The 25880-nt window shown below is 44.3% G+C and overlaps 1 protein-coding gene and 1 long non-coding RNA gene across 4 annotated transcripts in view; one reads left to right on the top strand and one right to left on the bottom strand.

Annotated features, from left to right (window-relative positions):
* Window positions 1–999: 999 nt before the first annotated feature.
* The window catches only part of CREB3L2 (cAMP responsive element binding protein 3 like 2), a 36053-nt gene continuing 11172 nt past the window's right edge, over window positions 1000–25880 (top strand). Inside the window, exons 1-2 of one of the 3 annotated variants that reach the window (XM_075855870.1) lie at window positions 1344–1433; window positions 3733–3797. Coding sequence is in view for 1 of the 3 variants with exons in the window: in XM_075855869.1 (XP_075711984.1) it covers window positions 1338–1433 (96 nt within the window). In the remaining 2 variants the exon portion in view is untranslated. Of the gene's footprint in view, window positions 1434–3732; window positions 3798–24684; window positions 24743–25880 lie in introns of those variants that run through there. The other 2 variants (XM_075855869.1, XM_075855871.1) reach the window with 2 other exon arrangements.
* Window positions 8944–25880, bottom strand: part of LOC142748690 (uncharacterized) — a 62380-nt gene continuing 45443 nt past the window's right edge. The window contains exon 3 of the long non-coding RNA XR_012882286.1: window positions 8944–9011. This is a non-coding gene — a long non-coding RNA (uncharacterized LOC142748690). The remainder of the gene's footprint in view (window positions 9012–25880) is intronic.

Genomic DNA, 25880 nt, shown 5'->3' with positions numbered 1-25880 from the left:
CTGCAGATACTGCCCCACACCACCACAAGCGCCCACCTGTCCCGTTCCCATGTGGTCCCCCAGCGATGTAGGAACGACGCAGGTGGCGAGATTACGCCATCGCACCACCTGCTTCACAAGGACAGCACCAAATGGCGGGGAAGAGAACTGATGCTTCACTAACTTGCCAGCGCCATCAATTGTATGTGAGGGTCTCCGGGCCCAGATCACAGGGGGTTCCTGGGCACCTGTCCCTGAAACTGATCATATATACAGATTATAAATGGACACGGTAATGCCGCTTCCCTCTGTTGTTGGTGTTTTGGGTGATAAGTCGGAATTATCTTTTTATTCTTTACACAAAAAAAACTCGTTATAATAATGTTATTTTTTACAAGGCTTCTTATAGCGAGACGATGGATAATTGGGGGTGGGGGGAATACATTATATAGGAAGTGATTCATATATTGTATGTGGCATTTAAATGCTATAAAAGGAAAATAGAGATTAAAAATAAAAAAATTTAATAAAAATGAATGTTTGTCTATCACAATATAATAATATAATCTATAGATCACAGTCTAGAACTTTCCTTATCAGTCCAGTGATAATCATATTATAAGAAGCGGCCTCAGAATAACACCAAGAATCAGCTGAGAACTTCCAGCCACACGCGAGGGCGGAGCCTCCTCTGTGTTGGCTGCACAGATATTCTTGTCCTTATCTCATTGGACGCGCCATCTTGCATCTCCTCCCTATTGGTCTTTGGGGACGTCAGTCAACTCTTCGACACGCTTTCTTTACCGAGTTTAACTCTCACCGCGTCCTCTGATTGGCTGACGGAGTTATCAACCATAGGAAACCCTGCCCACATTCCAGCGAGTTGCAGCTGCGTTTTCCCTCGGGGCATGAAGAGTTTGCTGATTGGCGGAGAGCAAAGTCGCTGGGAGAATAACGGAAGAGGATTGGTTAAGACATAGACGGGGCGTGTTTTGTGTTCCTGAGGGGGGCGTGGGTGAGTGAGGCTGTCAGTCTGAGTCTGGACGCTGAGGAAGGAGGATCTCTCTGCTGTGCACTGACTATTATTACCCTGACCTCCCACTGGACCTTACAGACCCTCACACTGGATTGAAGCCACTGTAATCACATAATTCTCCATAGCAACACTGCCACTGCCTTCCACCCACATACTGGAGACCCCTCTATTACCAAAAACTAACTTATTGTCCCTGCAGTCCCTTTAAACTGCTCTGATCGTCTGATTTCCTCCCTCAGTGCAGAGATCTGCAGATTTCATGTCCAATTATTCTTAAATTTTTCATATCCCAATTGCAATTAACTCTTCGTGTTATCAGACCATGGAGATAATGGAGAGCGGAGACCCTGTAGTACAATGGGACCGTAAACTGAGCGAGCTGTCAGAGGTGGCCGAGAGCGACTCGCTCTATAATACGGTAAGAAAACAAAATTGTCAATAAAGTTATTTTATTCTTGCCCACCAATTAGAGGGTGGAATACTATGCGGCTCCTTCAGAGGACATGGTGGGATTTGGTAGTCACCCAGTTTTTTTAAAATATTACTTTTCATTATAGAGTAGATATTTATTTTGGGGGTTCACTTTTGCTCTCGGGGGTGTTATTTGACTTCTATATCTATATATATTGTTTCCATTTTCTACATCCAAATCCTTAAAGGGGAAGGCACACTGTGTGCAGATGTTATAACTCTCCACACCTGGATCGGGGCCAACATATTAGCACAGCTGTGTTCACGGTCGAGGGGGGGGGGATATGTGACACATATGAAACCGTTAATCTTTTTCGATGCTCTTTTTGCAAATTTTGGTAAATTTTGTTTTTTAATAGTTCAAAACATTTTCATCTACTTTTGTTGAATTTACCTCTGGCTTTGGGGTCCTGTGCTGCCGGTTTCATTCCCAGATCATTATAAAGTGATGACCAAGTATTTTCCCTAAGGTACAGCGGGGAGGCTATAGACTTCGATATAGGTGCAAATGGCGCCGTGAATTGTTGCCGTTGTGGCTAATTTTATGTAAAATTACATTTTAAAGGGGAACTCCAGAAATGTATATTGCAAGTCATTTTAGAATGAGTACATGAAGATCTCAAAGGTTGTAAATAAGTTATTCCATAATTCATTAGTAATAACCGCTCGAAAAGCAAAGTGTGAAACGAGGGGTCGTACAATTTGACAGCGGCACGTAACCTAGCAACCCTGAACGTTTACAGGGCTGACTCTAAAACTTGTGTTTCACGTATCCAACCTCATAGTCGGGCTTTCCAGTAAAATGTTCTGCACATTTCTAATATACTTTGTGTTTCTGTCTGTCACCATTTTCAAGATCTCTGTTTACAGTCAGTGAATAAGAACTTGCTGAAAATCTTTACCGACCTAATACTCACAGCTAAAGGTTTGCTACAATTGTATCCAGTCTGGACACTGCTCTGAGTTCACACCTGCGTTGTCAATTCCATTGTTCTGCTCCGTCATAGGAGCAGAAAAAAAGAAATTGCCATTTTGCCAGATCCATCGCACGTCGGACACCAATGGCGCCCAATGAACCCCATTGACTTAATGGGGTCCGTCCGGTGCCATCGTGGTGTCCGCGGGTGTGACGGAAAGAATAGCGCTTCGTAATGAGCTGTTCTTCCCGTCAGATGTGACGGAATCAGCGACGCAGATGTGGACAGAGCTTTAGATTCATGTTTGCTTCTGTGTATCGGTCTGGAGTCCAGGCAGAAATTGCAAAGGCTAAATACAATTGTAGCAAACTCCCAGCTGTGATAAGTGTTAGGTCTGTACAGGGTTTCAGATTCTGGATACGCATTACAATGTTCCCATTCTATATATAGAGGAATGATCGAGGCACTCACCGAAGCTGATTGTATACAATGTTCCCATTCATTGACTAAAAGCAGAGGTCTTGAAAAGTATATTAGAAAGTTGCAGAACTCCCGCTCTGGAGGGCCCAGCATGTCCGTGCATTATATGTACAACTTATTGATTTCAATAGGAACGATGTAATACTCCATTTCTCCTGTGGAGGCGCTGCAGGAGAATTGAACACTTTCTACCAGGTTCCACAGATTACAGCTGATCGAAGGGGGAGGGGAGGTTCCCATTTAAAGCCCTACAATGTGTAATTATGGGCCGCCGGGAGAACTGTTTGCCAAACAGGATTTACTGAAAAGGTCGATCTATCTGCTCCGAGATGAAACATTGACCTTTCCAGCAAATCCCTCATTTGTGTTTCTCTTTGTATTCTATAACCAGCGCCCCCGCGTATCATTAACATATGCAAATATGTCATTAGGACCACAGGTCACTTACAGGTCACGTCCACTTTCGTAAAACATATATATTTTTAATTGTTCCAATTTATTTCAAATGAAAAATGACGCGATTTTGTGAATTTTCTTCATTAAAAATCTATCATTTTTGTGTATGCAGCTCCCATGCAGATCTATGTGTCTCTATGGTAACTACTACATAAACCCCGTATCCTGATTCTGCAGTCACTCTCACTTCTATCCATCCCCTATTTCTACTTTTGGTAGCTCAGCAAGGAGTATGGAACTGATTCAAGGGAGTATGACTGCAGTATCAGACTACACAGGGTTAGTTTGTAGTCTGTAACCATGGAGACACATAGTTCATGCATAGGAGCTGTAGACACAAAGCGGTAGGAGATTTTTTTTAATTAGGACTGTTTGCTTTATTTTGCATTTTAGCTGCATTGGAACTGACAACGTTTATGAAGATGGACCTTCGCTTTAAAGGATTTCCGTAATAAAACGTAATCATCGTATAATAAAAAGTTCCGCAAATTTCAAGTATAGGTTGTGTTTCCATCCCTCACAATTTTCAAGAAAATTTTCTGCTTGATTCAGCGAATAGCAGCATTCTGATTTTCAAGAGGCTGAAAATCTGTATGGATTGTGTCCAACAAGAATGTTTCCATTCACTGACAGCAAGCACAAATGTTACACATAACCGATCTATTTAGCTCACCGAGGTTTGCCTAGACTGGATACAAAACTTATGTTGCGCGAAGCATAAAGTCTTTACATATTCTAAACCTCTAGATATAAATCCAAAAAATTCCCATTCCCTGACAGAAAACTGTGATCTTGAAAATGGTGAAAAATGTAAACACAAAGTTAATTAGAAAGTTGCATAACTGTTCGTTATGTAACCATTAAACATAATTTAAATAAAACTGGAATACCCCTGTAGTCTGGATCAGACAACCCCTTGTAAAATGTTCCTTAAACATTGTGGGGTGCGGACCCCCCCCCCCTGACATCACTCATCCTGAACCTGTTTAAATATTGGGTAAAGGTGGCTGCCACTCGTCCACAAACCCGAGAACGGTACCAGAACTAGGTAGTCAGGCGACGTGCTTGCAATATGGCATTGGATTTTTTTATTTATTACCCAGTGCCGGATTACCAGACGTCCCGGATTACCAGATGTGCGGTATTTCTTTGCTTTGTTTAGCCCTGCAGGCCTTTGCTTGTCCGCCGCTCACCTCCGAGATTCAGACAGACTAAATTCACTGCTGTGGAATTCTTGGCGAAGTTACAGAATGTCTGGAAAGGATCAATCTTGTACCAGGAGCCCCCGGCCTCTCCAGGTTATGAAGAATGACAACATTGCACTTTCTTCTCGACTATATCAGAGGCGAATTCTTAATTAAGAGACCAATAATCACGTTAAGACGTAGGTTATACACGGATACTACACGTGGTGTTATAACATCCTGGATACTGTTATACCGTTATTGCGTGCTGTTATCAGGTGTCTTTATCCGGCTTCGTTGTCATCTCGAGATCAGTATTCGATAAGACAGGCCTGAACCTATGGCAATACTACAACTCCCAGCAAGTTGGAGCTTTGCTAGGTTGCAACTACTTGCATTGGATCTATTCTAAGTGGGTTGGGGTAAATGGAAACTGGCGCCGCTTATCTCCGTCAAAGCATTTGCTACCCTAGGCCATAGCATTGGTGGGGGGTGCTTGTCTAGATTTATGCCAAGGCTATTGCCAGATTGCTGCTGCTGCCGTGGTCGACTGGCAGTCATAACGGCGTTCCTACTAATCATAGAGCTGGCTAAGTATATGGGGGCACGGGGCTTGTGGGCCTCTGTTGTGTTGCCGACCCTTTGAAATCCGATCTGGGATGGCTTCCGTATGCAGCTGACTAAATATCACTATACCAGATGCTGCTGGCACCATTGATGTTCTGTCGCCTGACACCAGGTATACCACGTAAGGAGTGGGCGCCCATTTAAAAAGACCGCACTGCGAAAATAAATTTTTCGTTTTTCCAAAGTCGCGTTAGCCACTCTCTATATTTTTTTACTGATGTTGGATCCCACTATTTATCCTACAAGGGATCCCGACCTTGTGCAGCTGTTCCTGGATGTAGAGCTCCTAATGCATAGGGTGGGCGGAGCATGACACAAATCTGCCTGCCAAGGAGAGTGTATAGTATATATATAAATTCAGGGGGTATTTTTTTTTTACATTTTTTTTAGAAAAATGGCCGTCTGCAATCGAACAATATTATGCGCAAGAGATTGTTTCCCTTTAAAAAAAAATATTTTTTTTTCAAAAAGGCCGTCCATTTAATGACTGGTTTCTTTTACCACAAAGAGCAGTGTAGTTATAACCGTGTCTGCAGAGCCGGTGCCAGGCGGAACAAGAGCCTTATAATAACATAGCTAAATATATATCTCAGTGTGTGGGGGAAGGGGGGCGAATATCGGACAAAGGGCCCCTTCACACCAGACTTCAGTTCCTCTAGTGAAGAGATAAATGTACTGTATACGTGTATTGTTATAATGATATGACGAAAATGAAATGTGCGGTCTCGGTAGCAGGTTAGTGTCCCTTTAAGAGAGAAAAACAATCGCCATACTACAAGAGTTTCAATTATATTAAGTTGCTTGAAGAAGATCTCATACTGGGAAAGCTGGGTGACAACCAATATGGCCGCCTTATGATAGCCAACTTTCCTGGAAAAATAAATCGCAAATCTTCCTGGTTATGTGGCTTCACGGGAACATTTCAGAAGTTTCAAGGAGGTGCCATTTGTCTAGCTAAGCACTGATAAATCGCCGCTCTGGGGTCTGAGGAAGCTGGGTGACTACCCTTGTGGAAACTGTGTTGGTGGCCATGTTGGTCGTCACCCTGCTTTCCCAGAAACAGTTGAAAAGCTGACAGAAGAGGACAATTCGAGGACCGATATTTGCCGTCGCCGCGACAGGCTGCAGGTTGTAAACGTTGTCTTTCCATTCTACAGAAAACCGTACAAAGAGCAAGAAATTATTTTTTTCCCCTAAATTATCCTCGGGTAGTTTTATGCTATCAAGGACTTGGCGTATGTAGGGAGGAAAATGCGCCATATTTAGTTTTGGTACGTTTTCTGAGACACTTCGGCCCGCATGCACACCATGTGTATTACGTGCGGATTTGCAGCGCAGATTTTCCTGTGGCAAATCCGCAGCTTAAGGCCTGATTCACATGAACGTGTTAAACGTCCGTGGTACGTTTGCATGTAGCCTATGACACGTAGGGTTTGAGATGCAGTTCGCATCGAAAAACCGCGTGCAGTTATATGGCAATTTAGTGCGTTTTTCAATGTAATTGTATATTTTTTTTTTTTTTTACCTCAACTGCATCAATAAAACACATCAAATCTCGGTATTAACGCATGCGGTTTTCGGATGCGTTTTTTTTCTATGCGGTTCATACTGCAGCATGTGAATTAACCCTAAATCCTATTTCTTATATTAATTCCTTGTCAATTATAAGATTATTATTGTATGTGAGCCTATAGGCCTTATAGATCAATGCTGGTGAGTAGAGATGAGCAGTTGCCCATAGCAACCAATCAGATTCCAGCTTTCATCTTTCCAGTGCTGGTTAGAAAATAAGAGAAGCAATTTGATTGGTTGCTATGGGCGCCTGCTCTTTCTTCGGCAGTTTCGGCCCGGGACGGGTTTAGCTGTATATGGCCGCACTTTGTGGGAAGGATTTTGCACATTCCTCTCCCCCCTTTCACCTCAAGTGACTTTCCATCTGCAGACTGCCGGGAATCTCGGTTTACCCTAGAATAGAGACGTTTCCGCAGTGTGCGTCTATGGGGGATTTCTATTGTGATGGTCACTTACCCTCAGGCAAAGTCTTTACAGGCCCAGGCGTGTATTTGTTTGCCGACCGTTGCTTTTGCCTGTACTTGTTTTATCACGTCTGGTCAGTCAGGGTCGCGCTTCAGTCCAATGGCTATAAAAGGGTCATGAATTCTCAAACCTGGAATCTAATAATCTACAGCTGCCACCCAGCTTTCCCACCTTCCCGAATGGCAGATCAACCTCACTATGTAGTGACATGGAGGTGGACAGACTTGCCATTCAGGACTCTTAGAAAGCTGCGTGAAAACCCCAGTTGGAGCTGTATGACGGCCATGTTGGTTGTCACTCGGCTTTCCCAGAATCAGATATAACTAAAAATGGTGAAATATAATCATAAAAAACCTCCAGTATAGTAAATCCGCCTAGTTGTGCAGCAGAAAAGCCAGGTGACGACCCAAGCTGTAATGACGACCGTATCGGCTGTCACCCAGCTTTCTCAGAACAGATTTTTTGCCTATTATATGCCCCTATTAGGGCATACGGACGTCATAAAGGGGGGGTCCTACCTGGTCGTATGTGACATAAAGTAGTCATCAATGGGGGGATCTTTCGGCTGATAACAGGGGACACTAGCTTGTATTCAACTGCACAGAGAGACACAAAATAGACTTTAGAGTCCGTGTCCCTTTAAGAAAAGCGGTCAGGTTTCCTGCATCCTGTACTCATTCCTTCCACGGGAAAATGTGACGGAGCTCTGCCGGAATCCTTCCATCTGACTCACGGGTGGGCTGGACATTTTCTGCCCCCTCACCCCCATTGTGGGAACCTTCCATTTTTTGCGTTTGTTTGGCTCTTCCTAATTTTCAGAGGAATGCGTTACGATTGTCCCCAGCTTATTGCATTGCTCTGGAGAAAAGCCAGCTGCGGCGTGTTTTCGTTGCGCTTCTCCAGCCAAATTGGACGGAGGATTTTCACTTTTTTTTGTTTTCGCTACAGAATTGTTCCTATAATAACTTGTGGGGTGGCAGATCTTATCGACCTTAAATTCTAGGCGGTGACTCGGCTTTCTACAGACCCTGAATGGACATTTTACATCACTATAGAATGTAACACTGCAGATGTTTGTTAATCAGGGACTGTGGAAAGCTGGATGAGAACCCTTAAAGGGGTGGTCTATTTAAGACAAATTAAAGGCGCCTTGGCAATCAGATGATCGGCTTGGATCTGACTTCAGACACCGTCCTTGATAAGCTGATATCGTCCCGGGAAGCTGCGTCCCACCTTCGTTCAAATAGTCCTGCTTTCTGTCTACGCTCAGACCCCCCCTCCCTCTCTGACGTCCATAGGCCCTTTAAAGGGCACTGTAATGGCTGCCATCATGAGTGGTCACCCATCAGCTGCGTAGGACCACTCAATGTCTAAGGCCTCATGCACACGATCGTAGTTTCCACGGTTTGTGCATTTCCCGGAGTCCGGACCGCAGTAAAAAATAGGACGTGTCCTTGTAACGTCCGCAATTGCGGTCCGGGCTCATTGAAATGAACGCGCATCCTGTGTGTGCACGGTCCGTGATTGCGGGCAGCCCGCGGGTGACACTCCACTGCCTGTCCGTGCCGCCAGCTACGGTCGTGTGCATGAGGCCTTAGGATCGCTTGGAGTTTTTTTTTTCATTTTAAGGGGAAAACGCTCCTTAGGACTAAAGTACACAAGCAATGTATGTAAAACCGAAAAGTGCTGCCAGGTTCTTCAGTCAGAGCAGATCTACTTACAGTCGGTTTCCACTCATCTTCACCCACCATCAAAGACCCTGTTGTCCCGATACAGCGCGGCCAGTGTTCTGTGGGTGCTGGTTCCCTCACATTTGGGGCAGGGCTACAGTAAAAGGGCAATTCAGACAACAAAGAGTCATTGAAAGTGACTACGAGCTGCAGAATTTATATGTATTGCTCCTTTTTTTCCCGTATTATATATAGTATATGTTACATTCACCATGACCTGCAAAAAGTTGGGTGACCCCCAATATGGCCATCATCACAACTCGTGTAGCAGCTGACATCACACTTTCCCAGACAACTGAATGGTAAATTAGACTAATAATGCACCAATCTAAGGGGTGAGTGAAGCATATTTACCTTTCAGGGGTCTGGGAAAGCTGGGTAACAAGAACCCCTGTGGCCATAATGACTGTCATTCTCTCTCCCAGAAACAAATATATCGAAAAAATATCTAAATAGATTTTATATCTACTTGATAAGAGGATGACTAAAGGATCTTTTTTATAATTAAAAAAAAAAAATTTTATCTTTTTTTGTATGTCATATTTTGTTTGTGGACAGGCCGTCAGATCCTGCCCAATCTTTTCCTCTGAATTGTCTTTGTACCGGAGTCTAAAGATCGCGATTTGTTCTTTACTCCTATCAGATCGATGATATAATCCTACAAACATTCAACGGTGTACAAAAATTGTCTGCTCTCCCTCTAAGACAAATGGACTTTCCCTTGAAATAGAAAGTCCTGATATGCTGGAGTTCTATGCGGAACGTACCAATCTGACTTATAGGGGGAAGTTGCATTCATGAAAGTTTTACTTAAAATTGTCTAATTTTTTTTAAAGCTTTTTTAACTTTGACAGTCTGTGTAGTATATGCAGGCAGCTATTTGGTGAAAGGTAAAAGAGTTTTGTACTTTCCTAAGATGGGATACAACAATATACACCTCATCCCAATTCTGACTCCCCACGCGGGACGCTGGGCCTTGTAGGGTCACGATGGTGGAAACTTTGCAGAGTCCTCTCAGGATGTCTCTCTGGTCCACATATTAATTATAGGACAAAATGTGACTTATATCTGAGTAAAAATGTAGAAAATGAAACTTTTTTTTTCTTTAGGTCAATGCAACTTTTTGTTTTTAGTCGTACGATTCTATTGGTTAACTTTTGATCAAAGATTCCAATGTAAATTCTCCCAGTGTAGAATCCCTTCCTCATGAATCTAAAGGTTTACTCTTCCCATCCTCTTGACCCCCTGAAGGACAGTTCAGCTTAGACATCTGCATTTCCTTCTTGTAAACTTTTTTGTAGTCTTTTTGAATCTCCGTTCCTGGTGGAGGATGGGTAAAACCAAATACAGATGTTCAGGAGTTCTATGATGGAGCTGATTACTAATGGCTGCCAGATGCGGCGATCATTTCTCCAGACCTGGGAGTGCTGTCACCCTGGTACTGCCGGCCCTTGAAGAAAACAAAACAGTCTGGTGGTGTATTGTCTCGGGAAGACCTGTCACTTCTTCATAGTTTATATTTTGGGGCCAGACCAAGTTTGACCTGGAAGTTTTCTTATCCACATTACACGAGTACAGGCTGTTTTTTGTTTGAGTCCCTGAGACGTCCTCTTTTCTGAAGTTTTCAAAAATGTAATTTAACAATTTTTGAATGTCATGGTGATTGGCGAATCAGACTAGATATGAAAAGGAATTTTCAGGGACTTTAACATTGATGGCCTAACCTTAGGCCATCAATAATTGATCGGTGGGGGTCCAACCTTTAGGACCCCCGCCGATCAGCACCATGAAGGTGCTGATGCTGCTCAGTTCCCCTCAAGTGCTGATCAGTGGACAGCCCAGAGTTCGGACCCCCACCACACAAACTTTGATGGTCTATTGAAGGCAGAAGACTGGCCAAACTCCTGTCACATCACAGTATCTTGATGCCCCTCTGACCCGTGTTTTACATACATGACTCTTGGTGTACATAAAGGGCCCGGGGTCAGGAACCTCCGGCCCTTCTCTACATGTTATATCGGGCACCAACCTCTTGCATTGATCTTGGAATTTGTAATACTGCCCGTCAGAGGAGCAGAACAACAAAAATACCGGTAGCGTTGTCCCATTGTATGACTGACGCTATCGGCGCCCGACGAAGCTTATTGACTTTAATGGGTTCCGTCGGGTTTTCGACGGGCGCCGATAGTGTCAGTTATACAATCATTGTAGTAAATTGCACGCACGTCTCTTAATAAGCTTGACATATTTTTGACTGAAGTCCATACCTGCTATGAGCTGTCGTAGATTTGCCCCAATTTCGATTTGCGTGCGACTCTCTTTTTGGCTTCGTTTACGCCAAAAACTGGTGTAAACTGGTACTCCATATGGGCCGATGTATCTAAAAAACTAGGTGTTCGTTAGATCTAGCAGTTGGTAAACATTGGGAGTTGTAGTCCGTTTCATTCTTGGTGGACAACTTGAGGGTTCCCATCTTTTAGTAAGTTTGATATTTGTTATTTTTGTCAATATGTCCTTTTTTTAATAAAGTTATTTTAGACTTAAAGGGGCTCTTCATAAATATCCTGCTTCTGCCCAGAGGGGCAAACAAAACTGCCTGGTCTCTTTTGTATTTGCCAGCGTTTACGTCAGCGACACTTGCAAGTCTCCACGTGCGTTCCCTTTAATTGACATTTTCCATGTGTACAGACACCCTGGCGTACTGAATGGGATTAGTTCAGTGACAGACAATTGAAATGTCAGTTCACCCTCGGGCAATTAACTGTGTGCCATTTGCAGTACTCGGTGGGTTAATTAGGGGTCTGGCATGTATATGTACTCCGCACTCTGTGTTCCAACAAGTCCTGTTACTTAGGACTGTACTGCATTATATCTATTTGGAAGGTACGTTTTATTTTTTTATCGTTAACATTTGTCTAGGTTTAAAATCTTCTTTATTGGGTGTCCTCTTCTAAGTCACTAACAGTGACCCCTTCAGGCCACACACTCTTACTGCAGGCCAATTTAAAAAAAAATGTCAAAAACTTGTGCATAACTTTTTGAAAAAGCCAGAAACAACGATTAAAAGGACCATAAATGTGTTAATTTACTTGATACTTTTTTATATTTTCGAATGCAAATATAGGAGCCTTTAAGTTAACACTGCCGAATCAAGCGGGCTTTGTGGCATACAATAGATGAGGTGTGTTGGCTCTATAAATGTCTCCTCACCTCCTCCCTGAGGAATGCGTTTCGTCTGCCTTGCGGTCCCTCTTCTTGCGGCTCTGCCATCCTCACAATGTCTCTGCAGAAATGTTTAAATGGACTGTGCATATAGAAAGTTATATTGCAACGAGAATAGAGCGTAACCCCCTCGCCTTCCTTTGTTATAGTATTGTATTTATTATACTTACGCTGTATGTGCAACACTGTGGATGGCGTTGGCGCTATAGTAATACTAATGCCCATGGGGTCGAATCTGACCAAGGCAACCTCACAGAGGCTCAAGTGTTCTACCTTGTTCATATTCCTGCGTTTCAGGTTAATTTCTATTACTCGAAAATTGGCCCTAGAGTAGGTCTGTAGTAGTGAAATTAGCTACGGAGACCTCGCAGTATAGCCAAGACTCTATCGCTGATGGTGGCTCAATATCATAGTCTTTGGTGATGTCAACACTAAGCGTGTGAAGGAGGTGGCGATTTTGTCCCTTTTTTTTTTCTTCCAGTCCTAAAGCATACGAAGCAAAAGCTGTAGGGAAAGAGGCGGGGCTTATTTTTTTTTTATCTTTGGTTGATGGCTTTTTTTTTTACCGGAGAAAGAACCCGGGCAAGTAAAGCATCACTTAAACAGGCTCTGTCACTACAAGTGGCCTATCTTGTACATGATGTGATCGGCGCTGTAATGTAGATCACAGCAGTGTTTTTTATTTAGAAATACGATAATTTTTTTACAGAGTTATGACCTATTTTAGATTTATGCTAATGACTTTCTCAATGGACAACTGGGGGTGTTTTACGATATGGCCAAGTGGGCGTTGTGGAGAGGAGTGTATGACGCTGACCAATCAGTGACCAATCAGCGTCACACACTTCTCCCCATTCATTTATACAGCACATAGTGTTCTTATTAGATCACTATGTGCAGCCACATACACACACTATAACGTTATTGCAGTGTCCTGACAATGAATATACATTACTTCCAGCCAGGACGTGATGTGTATTCACAATCCCGACACTACAACACAGCAAGCGTAATCTCGCGAGATTACGCTGTAAACTGTCATTTAAAACGAGATTACGCTTGCTGTGTTGTAGTGTCGGGATTGTGTTAGCGAAGTGTCAGGATCCTGAATACACATCACGTCCTGGCTGGAGGTAATGTATATTCATTGTTAGGACACTGCAGTAATGTTATAGTGTGTTTATGTGGCTGCACATAGGGATATCGCTAGTGCAGTGTAAATGAATGGAGAGAAGTGTATGACGCTGATTGGTCACTGATTGGTCAGCGTCATACACTTCTCTCCACAACGCCCACTTGGCCATATAGTAAAACACGCCCAGTTGTCCATTGAGAAACTCATTAGCATAATTCTAAAATAGGTCATAATCCGTCAAAAATGATAATTTTTCTAAATAAAAACACTGCTGTAATCTACGTGTACAAGATAAGCCACTTACACTGGCTGACAAGCGACCGATGCAGCGAGCGCCGATCAACGAGACATTGTTGATCGGCACTCGTTTGCTCCTGTCACACTGAGCTATGGATGAGGGACGAGTGGTTGCTACTCCGATCAGTCGTCCTCATCCATTTTTATCATGTCGGCAGCGCGTCTCCCTGTTTACACACCAAGATGTGCTGCCGACAACGATAATATTTCACTTTTTGAAAACTATACGATCAGCAGATGATCGAGTGTTTGCTCGTCCATCTGCTGATCGTTCCTCTGTTTACACAAGGCAATTATAAGCAACGAGCGTTATATGAACACTTGTCTGCTCGATAATCATCCTCTGTAAAACCCCAATAAGTGAGTCCCCAAATGAAGACTGAGGAGATGGACATCGGATTTCTGAATTTGTAGGTTTAGTGTCGCTTCAAAGGGGTGCCCAGTTTAGAAAAACAATTTCCATACACCTGATTAGAGAGCTAATAGAGGGGGGTCCTCCTCTCTTGGCCAAAGTGGAGAATGGGTACAAAGAGCGTCTCTCTCTCTGGAGGACCTGTCCTGTCCTGCATTACACAGACAACCCATTGATATAAATGGGCACCGTGTAATACTTAATTTCTCCTGTGGTGGCGCTGCAGGAAACGTGAACACTTACTGCCAGGTTTCTCCACAGATTACAGGTGATCACTGGGGATCCCAGCAGGGGGACACTTTGTGATCTGCTTATTGTCGAGAGATCCTTCTAACAAGTAGGGATTGTCCAAAACGGAGAACCCCTTTAAGGACGTGTATTGAAAGTCACTAGTGTGGCCCTATTACTTAACACTTTGGCTGCTGTATCTGCAGAGCATCTTTTAAAGCAAAAAAAAAATCTTTGTATTAGGAAACCCCCTTTATTACAAGATCTCTAGTTTTGAGGGCTGAAGGAGTTAACATTTTTGTAGCTGCGTTTTCAGATGGTCTCCAGGCCCCGCCATAGTTTGTTTTTCTGGTTAGGTCATCCAGCTTGGCCCACAGGACGTTTTGGCTTTCTGGAAACTTCATACTGTACCCAGTTGTGTTGGAGATATGCAAAGTGACTCAACATTAATACCGTTTCTGTGAGCCCTCCTAATCCCCGGCCAGCTCAAGGGGTCTCTAAGGGCTGAAGAACTGGACAGCGCCGCTCTAGACCGATGCCAAGAAAAATTACGCCGCAGCTTAAGAAAACTCCTTTGTCTCCTGTGCGTAGACACTGCCGGTATTGTCCTCGTTGAAGTTACTCAGAAATGTTACTGTCAATTTTTTGACATTTTTAATGAATATGGTAACTTTTTGGAGAACATATTAAAAACACACCCATGTAGTCCGAGACCAGATGGTTCAATGAGGCTCTACATGGGGGCAAACATTTTAGCCTCTATTGGGGCTGATAGGCATTTAGCGATGTAGGCCTTTATGGCGTGGCCTAAGAGAAGACCCCGTGGGCCGCTTTTTTTTTTTGTTGGGTGTCCTGTGATACATCCCCCCCAATTACTGAACTCATTTTATCACCTGGTCATGTCTGTTTTCTATCTGGAACCCAGGCAAAGGGTCATCGTGCCATCCCACGCCTCCGCTGTGGACTCTGATACATGGAATTAGGGTCACCTTGTGCCGTATTGGATTTGGCTCGGATTCTGTAGATAACATGTACCTCTCATCCGCAGATACGGCTGCACCGACCTGTTACAAGAGCTATTCCGGTCACCGTTGATGTAACCATCTATGATCGAGGAGAAACATCTAGAATAGGTTTTGGTAAACTCACAAAAATTTTCATGCCTCAGAATGGAGCTCAGATTTTATATTCTCTTTCCCCTTGGGGGAGCGTTCTCCTGTGCTCATTATCGCCCCCTGCTGAGTGAACATTCTGTGTATGAGCTGCTTAGAGGAGTGGGGGAAGGGAATTGACAACTGCTCCGAGTACATATCTGGATCAGAATAGTTGTCCTTTTTCAACCCCGTACAACCATTGGTCAAGCAAATTCATTATCTTTAATAGTACAATACTGCCCCCTTTAGACAAGGATATTGACCAGAATGAGATGGAGAATTTTTAGAAAAACCCATTTTCAGAGACCCTGTTAGGGAGTTCTGAGTTAGTAGTGGGAGTTCAGAACCCTTTACCTTTAACCATAAAGTTAGTCTCTTCCTCTGGAGGACCCAACATATCCATACATTGTACGGACAGCCCATTCATTCCAGTGGCCATCATGTAATGCTTCTTTTACCCAGTGGTGGCGCTGCAGGGAAAGTGGAGTGGAGAAAGAGCATCTCTTGCTCTGGAGGACCTGTCCTGTCCTGCATTACACAGACAATACATTGATATGAATGGGAACTGTGTAATGCTTCATTTCTCCTGTGGAGGCGCTGCAGGAAAACTGAATGCTTGCTGCCAGGTTTTTCCACAGATTAAAGCTGATCGCTGGGGGCCCAAGCATAGGGACACCATGTGATTTGCTCATTTTCATGGATCCCCTCTACCAAAGAGTTTGTTCAAAGTGGACTACCCCTTTAAGGATTTGCTTGACTAGATATCACCTTGTGCTAGAAAAGAGCTTAATAAATGACATCACAAAAGAGTTTGAAAAGAGATTTCTTTATAAAAAAGGAGCCACATTAGAAGACATCTGTAAATGACACATAGGTGGGGGGGGGGGGGGCACAAGCTTTTTGCGCCCCAGGTCCCCCTCGTATAACTATATAGAGCATACCTGCTTCTCGTTGTGTATTTATTTATTTTTGACACTTTGATCCTACGTGGACTTTGCTAATAGTACACACATGAAATCCTGAAGTTCAGATCGGTTGTAGTGACATAAATTTGCTGACACGCTTACATCACTTGTCCGCTTCTTAAAGGGCCAGCACGCGGTTTCACTGATATGACTGTATATAGTTGTACGCATGTATATACAGTAAAGCTCAGGAATGGCTGTTTCATTGTTTTTTTTTATCCCTCAGCTTTACCTACATGATGGTATTAATGGCGAGTACTGAGGTTTCCTAGGAAGATCGCAGAGTAATATGAGCCGGCGCTTTAACCCCAGCGCCGCGTCTCCTGGAAATCCTATCCGTGTAGTGTCCTCCTTTCACTAGTCGTGGTTCTTATTCTAATATCTTATATTTTTAGGCCCGGGAGTGCGCACAATCTACTTTCCGCATCACATCTGCCTAATTTTCACCTAAATAGTTAGTCGCACGTAAAGAAAAATCCCTCAGTCGATCTCGTCTGGAAAACTAAACTTAAAAAAACCCAAACATCCATTCCTTAGTTTTATCTGTTTCATGAAAAGCTGGGTGGCAACCAGTGTACCCACCATTGAATCTACCCCAGTGGTCGTCACTCAGCTTTCCCAGAGTCCTGAAGGGCAAATTTGTCTAGTTATGTACTGGTACATCCTATGCTCGTATTTCATAACTAAACAGATGTGACCTTCAGTAGCCTTGAAAAGCTGGGTGACCGTCTCTGTAATGGCAGTCGTACTGGTTGCTACTTACCTTTCCTAGACGTTATATTCTCCCGTTTCATAACTAAATCGATTTTCCCTGCAGGAGTTTGGGAAAGCTGGGTGACAACTCCAGTAATGGCAGCAATACTGATTTCTACCTAGCTTTTCTAGACACCTGAATGGGGTATCTGTTTATGTACGGCTACAGCCCATAACTGTTTCTGCAGGAGGCTGGGAAAGCTGGGTAACAATCCCTGTCCTAGCTTTCCTAGACTCCTGAATGGCAAATCTCTCTAGTTATGTACTGGTTTTATAACTTAACAGATTTGTACCACAAGTGTGGGAAAGTTGGGTTACGGCCCCTGTAATGGAAGCCATACTAGTAGCTACCTAACTTTTTCAAACTCCTGAATGGCAAATGTGTCTAATACAAGCTCCCATTTCATAATTAAATCGATTTGACTTTCAGGAGCCTGGAAAAGCTGGGTGACAACCCCTGTAATGACGGCCAAACTAGTCGCCACATAGGATTCTTAGACTCCTGAATGGCATAACTAAACAGATTTGCCCTGCAGGAGCCTGGCAGAGCTGGGTGACAACCTCTGTAATGGCAGCCATACTAGTTATCACCCAGCTTTCTCATAAAATATCTTGACTTACAATGAAAAGGATTATTAATGACGCAATTTGGCTTTTCAGTCGATTTCCGCCGCCATTCATAACGCTGGACCCCCCCCCCGCTGCGCGTTGTCAAAGCGTCGTGTCCAGGGATTAAATATGTTGTGATTTAATCCCTCGCTGCCGGTGGAAGATGATACCGCACCTCTCAGTAACGTTCTTGGAAACAGCTTTCAGTTGGTCTTCTATTGATTGCAGGCGTAATTAACACTTTACCCCCCGGACGGCCCCGTGCTCCTACTGTTTGGGGTCCTATAGTGCGGCAGCGCTCCATACTGGCCATAGACCTGCCTGTTAACCCCCTGATACAATGCACTGGCTTATATGATCCGCTATCAGAAAGGTCGCAATTAAATGTACACGTTTTTTTTTTTCTGTATGGCTGAGCAATATTTTCTTGAGTGCCTGCGCTGGAAACGTGAACTGACCAGGCGTTTCTTAGCTGCATCTATTTCTGGGAAAGTTGGGTGACAATCAGTGCAGACACAATTACAGTTCTGGCAAAGTTGTCATCTGGCTCTCCCAGTCTTCTGAATGGCCAATCCGCTATGCAGCCAAGTCCGGCCCTAAGTTGGATCATGCTCTGTGCGGTACGTTTTATTGCCCCCTCTTCCAATATAGTGTATTGTCATACAGTGTACAAGTAATCATGCCATGCAGTACCTAATTATAATCGCCCAAATAGCCACATAAGTAGCAGAATTACACAAAGCCTAAGTAAATGCCGGTGCTCCAGTCATGCCGCCACCCAGCGCTCCAGTCATGCCGCCACCCAGCGCTCCAGTCATGCCGCCACCCAGCGCTCCAGTCATGCCGGCGCTCCAATAATACCGCCATACAGTCCTTACGTAAAGTAATCTAATACAATGTCTAACTTCTGCTGCTTGATTGGTGATGGTCGCAAGTCTGCCAGGCTGTCTGTGGCGCCCCCTTCACCAGGCTTAGGGGAATCATTCAGGTCGCACACCCCTAAATCCGGCCCTGCATGCAGCTATACATCTTCCTCAAAGATGTAACTAGGCAGATTTGCCATTCAGTAGTCTGGAAAAGCTGGGTGACCGCTCCTGTAGGAACTGTGTAAGTGTCCATATTATTTTTTTTACACAGCTTTCCCACAAACCGCTTGAGAGAAGAGAAGGCCTCTTTATCTATGATTAAGCAGAGTTGGGGGGGATTTAAAGGGAAACTCCCCCAAATGATGTGGTTTGGCCGTGCGTCTCCCAGGCCTGCGTTCTATACAGTAATTGTTTTATTTGTAAGTCGCACCCCCAGCTTTGCAGCCAAGTGGAGTCATTCCTCGTTGGGAGGGGTTCTCCTATATGATGGACTCCAGATGTTTAGGGCAGGCTGGACCTGGCAGCGTCCATACACAAGAGACCGATTTCCCGATCAAGGCCAAAATCCTGCGCGTCTGTGTCCAGCGGGGTCCTAGAGACCCGGTCATAGTCCTCTTCATAGAGTTCATTACTCCTATTTAGATCTATATAATAAAATTCCTTTAATCCGGCATTTCACAATCCGCCACTTCTTCCCAGCACAAAACTGCAGCATAACGTGAAATTTCGCAAGAGTAGCAAGAACCAGATAGGAACTAGTTATATTTGCAGATTTTGGGTCAACAAAGGTCCTCCACCTTATTAAAGGGGCCGCTGCAGGGAAAATGCCTTGCTGGCCGTGTGTTTGCCAGGAACGGCACCCGGGTGATCATCTGATCGCCCCCGTGGTCCCATTGTGAAAGGGGGTGTCAAAGTTTTATTTACTCTTCTGTGATGTCCGCAGCAATATCAGGTCGCATTGATACTGGATTAAAGGGGTATTCCGATTTTAAGCATTTATGGCATATCCGAGAGGGCTTCTCTCCCTAAAGTTTCTTTAAAGGGTTTTATATATGAAAAGTTGACTGCGTCCACAACAGGAAGTATGCAGTTGGGGAACCCACAGTTTAGATAACAGATAATCAGCTTCATGATTTTACGTATGGGGATTTCACATTAACCCTTGCCTAGGATGACAGGGCGTCTCTCAGTTCTAGCGCCTAAGGGGTCAGAGCAGGGGTCGCCCTTCTATGATGTCCATTTGTCCTTATAAGGCATCGCAGCATGTCTATTGCATAACACTTTTTATATCTGGGACTTTATAGCCTAATTTTAGAATTGGTATCAGATCGGTGGGGGTCAGACACCTGGCACCTCCACCGGTCAACTGACTAAGGGACCGTGGCGCTACGGTCAGCGTCGCGTCATTGTTTACCAAGTATAGCGCCTTACATTTGGTAGTGGCTGGACCTGGTATTGCATCAATTCAATTGAATGGAACTGAACAGTAGTGAGCTGCAATACCAGGAACAACCACTATGAAATGACCGGAGCTATGCCTGGGAAACCACGAAGTGGACCAGCTGATCGGGGGGCCAAGAGTCAGACCCCCACTGATCTAATATTGATGGCCTATCCTAAGGAGGCCAAGAAAATCCATTTAAACCCTAGTATTCCAAAATAAAATATAGTTATTTCCATACAGAACACAAGTCCTTTATGTTTTATTAAAAATCAAAGTACTGCAAATATATTAAAGGGTAACTAATCTTTCAGGAAACTTCTGACATGTCAGAAGTTTTGATCGGTGGGGGTCCTAACACTGAGACCCCCACCAATTGCTAAAACAAAGCGGCAGAAGCGCTCGGGTGAGCGCTAAGCCGCTTTGTTTCTGATCGACTTTTTTATCGGGAAGCCGAAGTTACAGTGTACGGGCCCATAGACTTTCTATTGAGTCCATACACCGTTACCTCGGCTTTCTGAGAAAAGCCAATCCGAAAACAAGAGGCTCACACCACCACTTCTGCCGCTTCGTTTTAGCGATCGGTGGAGGTCTGAGTACTCGGACCCCCACCGATCAAAACTTCGGACAATTCAAAAATTTTCTGAAAGTTTGGTTACCCGTTAAGGGACTTGATGTGCCACCAACCAAACTTTGGTGAACCTACACTTACATATCTAATAAATGCATAAATAACAACTCCTTAGATATTAGAGTTGAAAACTTGACACAGATCAGACATTCCGTAAAAGTTGTCGGAAGGTGCAAAACCATCAGTAAAATGGACCTCCTCATAAACTTTACTTGCTTTGTGTCCCAAGAAATTTCTAGAAAGAAAAAAAGCGCAAATGCCATTCACATTCTTTTAAAGCGTGAGCCTCTAGGTCTCTCTAGTCATCGGCAGGAATGTCTTCTCCCTCCTGGATGGACGATGGATTCCTGTCTCATGAAGAGATTCTTTGTACTTCCAGGTAACACCTGGGCTCACATTTCTGCGTTCAGCGAGTCTGGATAACGCCGAGACTTGTCTACTTGCCTAAAGGCTTAAAATAAACCACACTAGTTCAGCGATATGACCGGGCTTAGGGGCTAACTTAACCCCTTCCCTGCCTGCCTGAACATGTTGTGAAGGGGCATGAACTTTTTACACTTCAATACATCATTATTTCATTTAAAAAAAATAAAAAATTTCAATCAGCCAAACTTGGTGTTAGAAATTCGAATTAAAAAAAAAATTCAGATGCCATCCAAAGGGGGCGCTGTGGAAGACTATGGCTGCTTTTTGATCAGAGGGGCAATATGGTGGTTCCCATTCTTGTCCTATCCATTACTATACTAGGAACCAGAGAAACCAATAACCCAGCGGTATAGGAAGCCGTTTTGGTAGCTGAATAAATATCCTTAAAGGGGCCCCATATCTGGGTCAGTATTAGGACTTCTTACAAATACCCTAGTAATGCTGGTCTAGTGGGCTCGAAACCCTAAGCCTAGCTCGAAATGGCCCTCCAAAAATGTCTGTCATGGCGACAGTTTGTTATGTAGACCCCCTTCCATTGTGATCGCCCGAAGGCATTCAGCGGAGCCAGGAGCTGGGTCACATGACCGTTTACTGCTGCTCTGATAGGAAGAGCCAGTTTCTAAGAAGTCAAGGGGGCGGAGCCCACGTCTTGTAACCCTCTCACTGGCATTTCAAGGGGCAATTGAATTAATTAATTTGGGCCTATGTCATATTAGAACATTTTGATATGTAATCCGAAGGACCCATCGACCTCGCCACCGATCTGTCGACTGTATCACTCCAGCAACATCGCCCCCCAGGGATGCCAGACAGTATTGCTCCTGCAACATCGCCACCCTGAGATGTTACTAGCTTTACAGCGCAACCTGCCATTGTTTTGGGTTATATCGGACTTGAGCGTTAAAAGATGCGTCACCGTTTGACCGTGGCGCCCTATTGTGGTAAACTCCGTCCTAATGTAATGGAAATAAAGGACTTATGTGACTGCTGGTGTAGACCTAGACCAGGGAAAAACTAGTACATAAACGGAATTCTCTTCCAGTTACAAAATTTCGTAGTCGCCATTTTTAACCGATAGAACCGCACGATGCGATTCGTCTTGGTAAATTGCCTGTTTTTAGTTTGTGCAAACATCGGAAGCGCAGAGATTTACAAGACAAATGAATTTCAGTGTTTTGAGTGGCGGATTACCCACCAGGGGCCGTGTACTTTTCCCTGTCACCCGCCCCCCCCCCGCTGAAATAGTCAACACTGAGCCCGGGTCTCCCTTTGGTCCACGGCCAGGATGGATCTCAATACACAGAGTAAAGAGAATGTGGATGTGATCAGGGGACCCCCTGTTGGGGCAGACCTGGAAAATAAATCAGTCTGTTCCTGCGGGTGTCACCGGGGTGGGCTTGTATGTACAGATGATGCAATGCAGCCCGACTTGGTGTAATCCCGACTGTGGAAAGTGTGCGCAGCCTCCAACATCTGGTCCCCATCTCTTCTTCCCTCTCGCCCTGCCTGCGCAAAAACCTCATCCTGTTCTCTGCTGAAATTCTTTGTACCCCCCCCCCCCCCCATCTGTCTCCCGTCACTTTATTCTTTGCCTTTGCCATTTCCCACTTGCTTCCTCTTTTTTAGCTTTTGGATGAAAACAAGAATGATTCCATTCACTGACCGTTCGCAGAGATCTTGGTAGTGGTGAAGAATTGATTCAGAAAGGTGGAGACTTACTAAATAAAATACATGCCTTGCGCCAAATTTATTATGTGTTTCAGACACCTTTTGTACCATCCTAGACCGTTTCGGAAATTATCTACAAAAAGGGGCCTAGCGAAGAGGAGTCGTAAAATGACTTGGCGTGTGAACATTTTTGGGCGCATAATATTGAGGTAAATTACGCCAGTCACGAGGGGGCGTAAGGAAAATAAAAGGTGTCTAAAATCACCAGCCAGATGCGCCAAATTTATCTTCTAGCGTGTGCCATTGTGGTAAATTTGGCGCAGTTTCTGACTGTCTGGTCTAGTTTAGAAAGTTGCAGCCTCCTGTACCAGCGAGCGCAGACGTAAGCCATGCCCCGGTCCCTTACAGATCCTTTATTGTCCACAGCGCCCAGTGATAACACAACGTCCGCTGCTTCCAGGAAAATATCCCGTCTTATCTGCCTTTCCCACATTCTCCCAGTTTCCAGATTTTTATTTTTTTTGTTGGAAAATGTGCCATGACTCATGGAAAACTGATCAGGTTTCAGACTCGGGGTGTTTGTCTGGATTTGTGGTTACGCCACGTAACTGTCTGGATTTACTTTTCATCTGTGGATTTGACCCCTTAACGCCGTCGCTGCCGCAGATGTCGGTTATTTTATTACTTGACCCGGAGCGACTCTGACTCACAAAGGGTTAAGACTCAAGCTGACAAAGTCTGGGTGCCAGATTCACCCCCACCTCCGCCCGGCTTTAAAGGGACCCTTCAAAATTAAAGGGACTCTAGCCTTTAGGCCGGCAACTTATAAATATGCACCAATGTTCTAATGGAACCGTATGGGATGTAAATGTTTCTACAGGTTCTCGGCACTGGACATGGGTGAGACAATGTGGTGATGATGGGGGGGAGCGATTTTTCTGGATTTATTATCAATCATCCCCATGACGAGCCCTACGGAAAGCCTCTCCCCTGCCTGAAATGCCTGATAACAGAGAACGGTAGACCGTAACTGCCCACCAATTGGAGATTAGATAGACATTCGGTTTAGCATCACTTTGAAAGGTTATCTCGGGAGAAGAAGCCCTGTTTTACTAGGGCATATGGATGTCATAGAGGGGGGGGGGTCCTCCAATCGGAAACCCCCGTTACATGTCAGAATTGACCCGGCAGACTGTGCGTGTCCATGCGATACATGGACGGCCATTTATTTGAGTGTGTGGTTGATGGCGGCGGCTTCATCCAGCGAGAACAGCTGATTGCCTGAGGTAGACAAGCCGGTCCCATGAGACAATTCTATCTATCTATCTATCTATCTATCTATCTATCTATCTATCTATCTATCTATCTATCTATCTATCTATCTATCTATCTATCTATCTGTCTATCTATCTGTCTATCTCATATCTATCTATCTATCTATCTATCTATCTATCTATCTATCTATCTATCTATCTATCTATCTATCTATCTATCTATCTATCTATCTATCTATCTCTCCTGTCCATGTTGCCCATAGCAACCAATCACAGTGCAGCTTTCATTTTTCCAGAGCAGTTTAGGAAATGAAAGCTGAGCTCTGATTGGTTGCTATGGGCTACGAGACCAATTTTCCTGTAGACCGTTCTGTTCAGAATTTTCTTCATCTGTTTCTAGGAAAGCTGGGTATAAACTAACATGGCTGTCATCAAGTTAAAATTTTCTCCTTGAATTTTCTGTAATGCTGAATACCTCTAGGCGGGATTGCTGGTCGGAGATCCATAAAAGCTGAGTGACCACCCCCGTAATGGCAGCCATGTTACCAACTTTCCTGCAAAGACGGAGTAGAAATTTACAAGATGTCACTTAAAGGGATAATGTTTTTATTTTAGGGGTAAATGCCCTTTCCGGCCCCTGCCCCATTAGTATCGTTGTAGTTTAGTAACTGGATTGTCGCATTCAATACCAGCACGAAAAATAAACTTTCCACGCCCGAAGATGATGGGAGTTATCCATATCCGGTACATATGTGTTTGCTGAGGTTTTTCACACTGATGGGCGGCTGGTTCATGACGGGTTCACCCTCCTCTCTGCGTATACTGTACACACAATGGGCGTTTGTATTGGGACGCCCATATGGGATGCGCTCAGCGGGGGTTCGGGCCGCAGACTGCTGTTTACATTGGAGGGAGGGGAGGTCTGGGGCATCCTGCATAACTGGAGACCATCAGTAGGCACCAAAAATATCGCTGTATAACAATATAATCACTCTCTACAGTCATTTATTAGTTTTATCCATTCCTGGGAAAGCTGGGTGACCACCAAGATGGCTACCACAGGGCTAACTAAATACCCAGTTAGACCCCATGCGCACAACCGTAGTTTTATCCGTAATTACGGATAATCTGCAGACCCATTCGCTTCTATAGCCCACGGACACCTTTACGGATTGCGTCCGGGCTGTGGAAAGATCCGCAAAATATAGAATGTGTCCTATTCCTGTCCGCAATTGCTGCACTGACTCCCTATAGAAGTTTATAGGCGCGTGCAAAATTGCGGACAGCTACGGATTCACTACGGACCAAATTTGTGGACCGTAAGAAACAAACGCTACGGTCGGGTGCAGGAGGCCTTCGACATCCTCGACTCTTCTATTGGTCCGTAACTAGGCAAAATACTGTGGGAGCTGTAATGGCGGCCATATTGGTTGCCGTTCCCACATGTGCATTGCCGATGTGTTGACTACGATCCACCGTATTTTAGGACTTTTTTTTTTTAGGAAGTTGGACTGTGTCGGCTGCTGAAAACAGCAGAATTTGCTCAACGGGAACGGTCTTAAAGGGAAAGTCTGGTAAAAATAAAAACAACAATGAAGTTTCCCTTTTCATTATTCATCATGGAGCGCTCATGAATTATTTATTTTTGCTGACAGTTTTGCTAAGCATGGGTGAAGGGAGTGGGCGACATGGCCCGATCACCCTGAGAGCCATCTGTACCACGAGGGAAGGGCCGGCGGCATGTTTGTTTACAGCGTCAGAGGGGGGAATATGGCGGCACTGGAGCTATTTATTATACCGGCGGAGGAGTTGAGCTATAAACTCGCTGCATATGTCGTCTATTGGGTGGATTTTCTGCAATTAGGCTCTTTTAATTACATAT

Source organism: Rhinoderma darwinii, chromosome 3, assembly GCF_050947455.1.
Source record: "Rhinoderma darwinii isolate aRhiDar2 chromosome 3, aRhiDar2.hap1, whole genome shotgun sequence".
NCBI classification, from domain to species: domain Eukaryota; kingdom Metazoa; phylum Chordata; class Amphibia; order Anura; family Rhinodermatidae; genus Rhinoderma; species Rhinoderma darwinii.
Note: the sequence above shows the minus strand (reverse complement) of the source record. Positions and strands in the feature narration are given on the sequence as shown.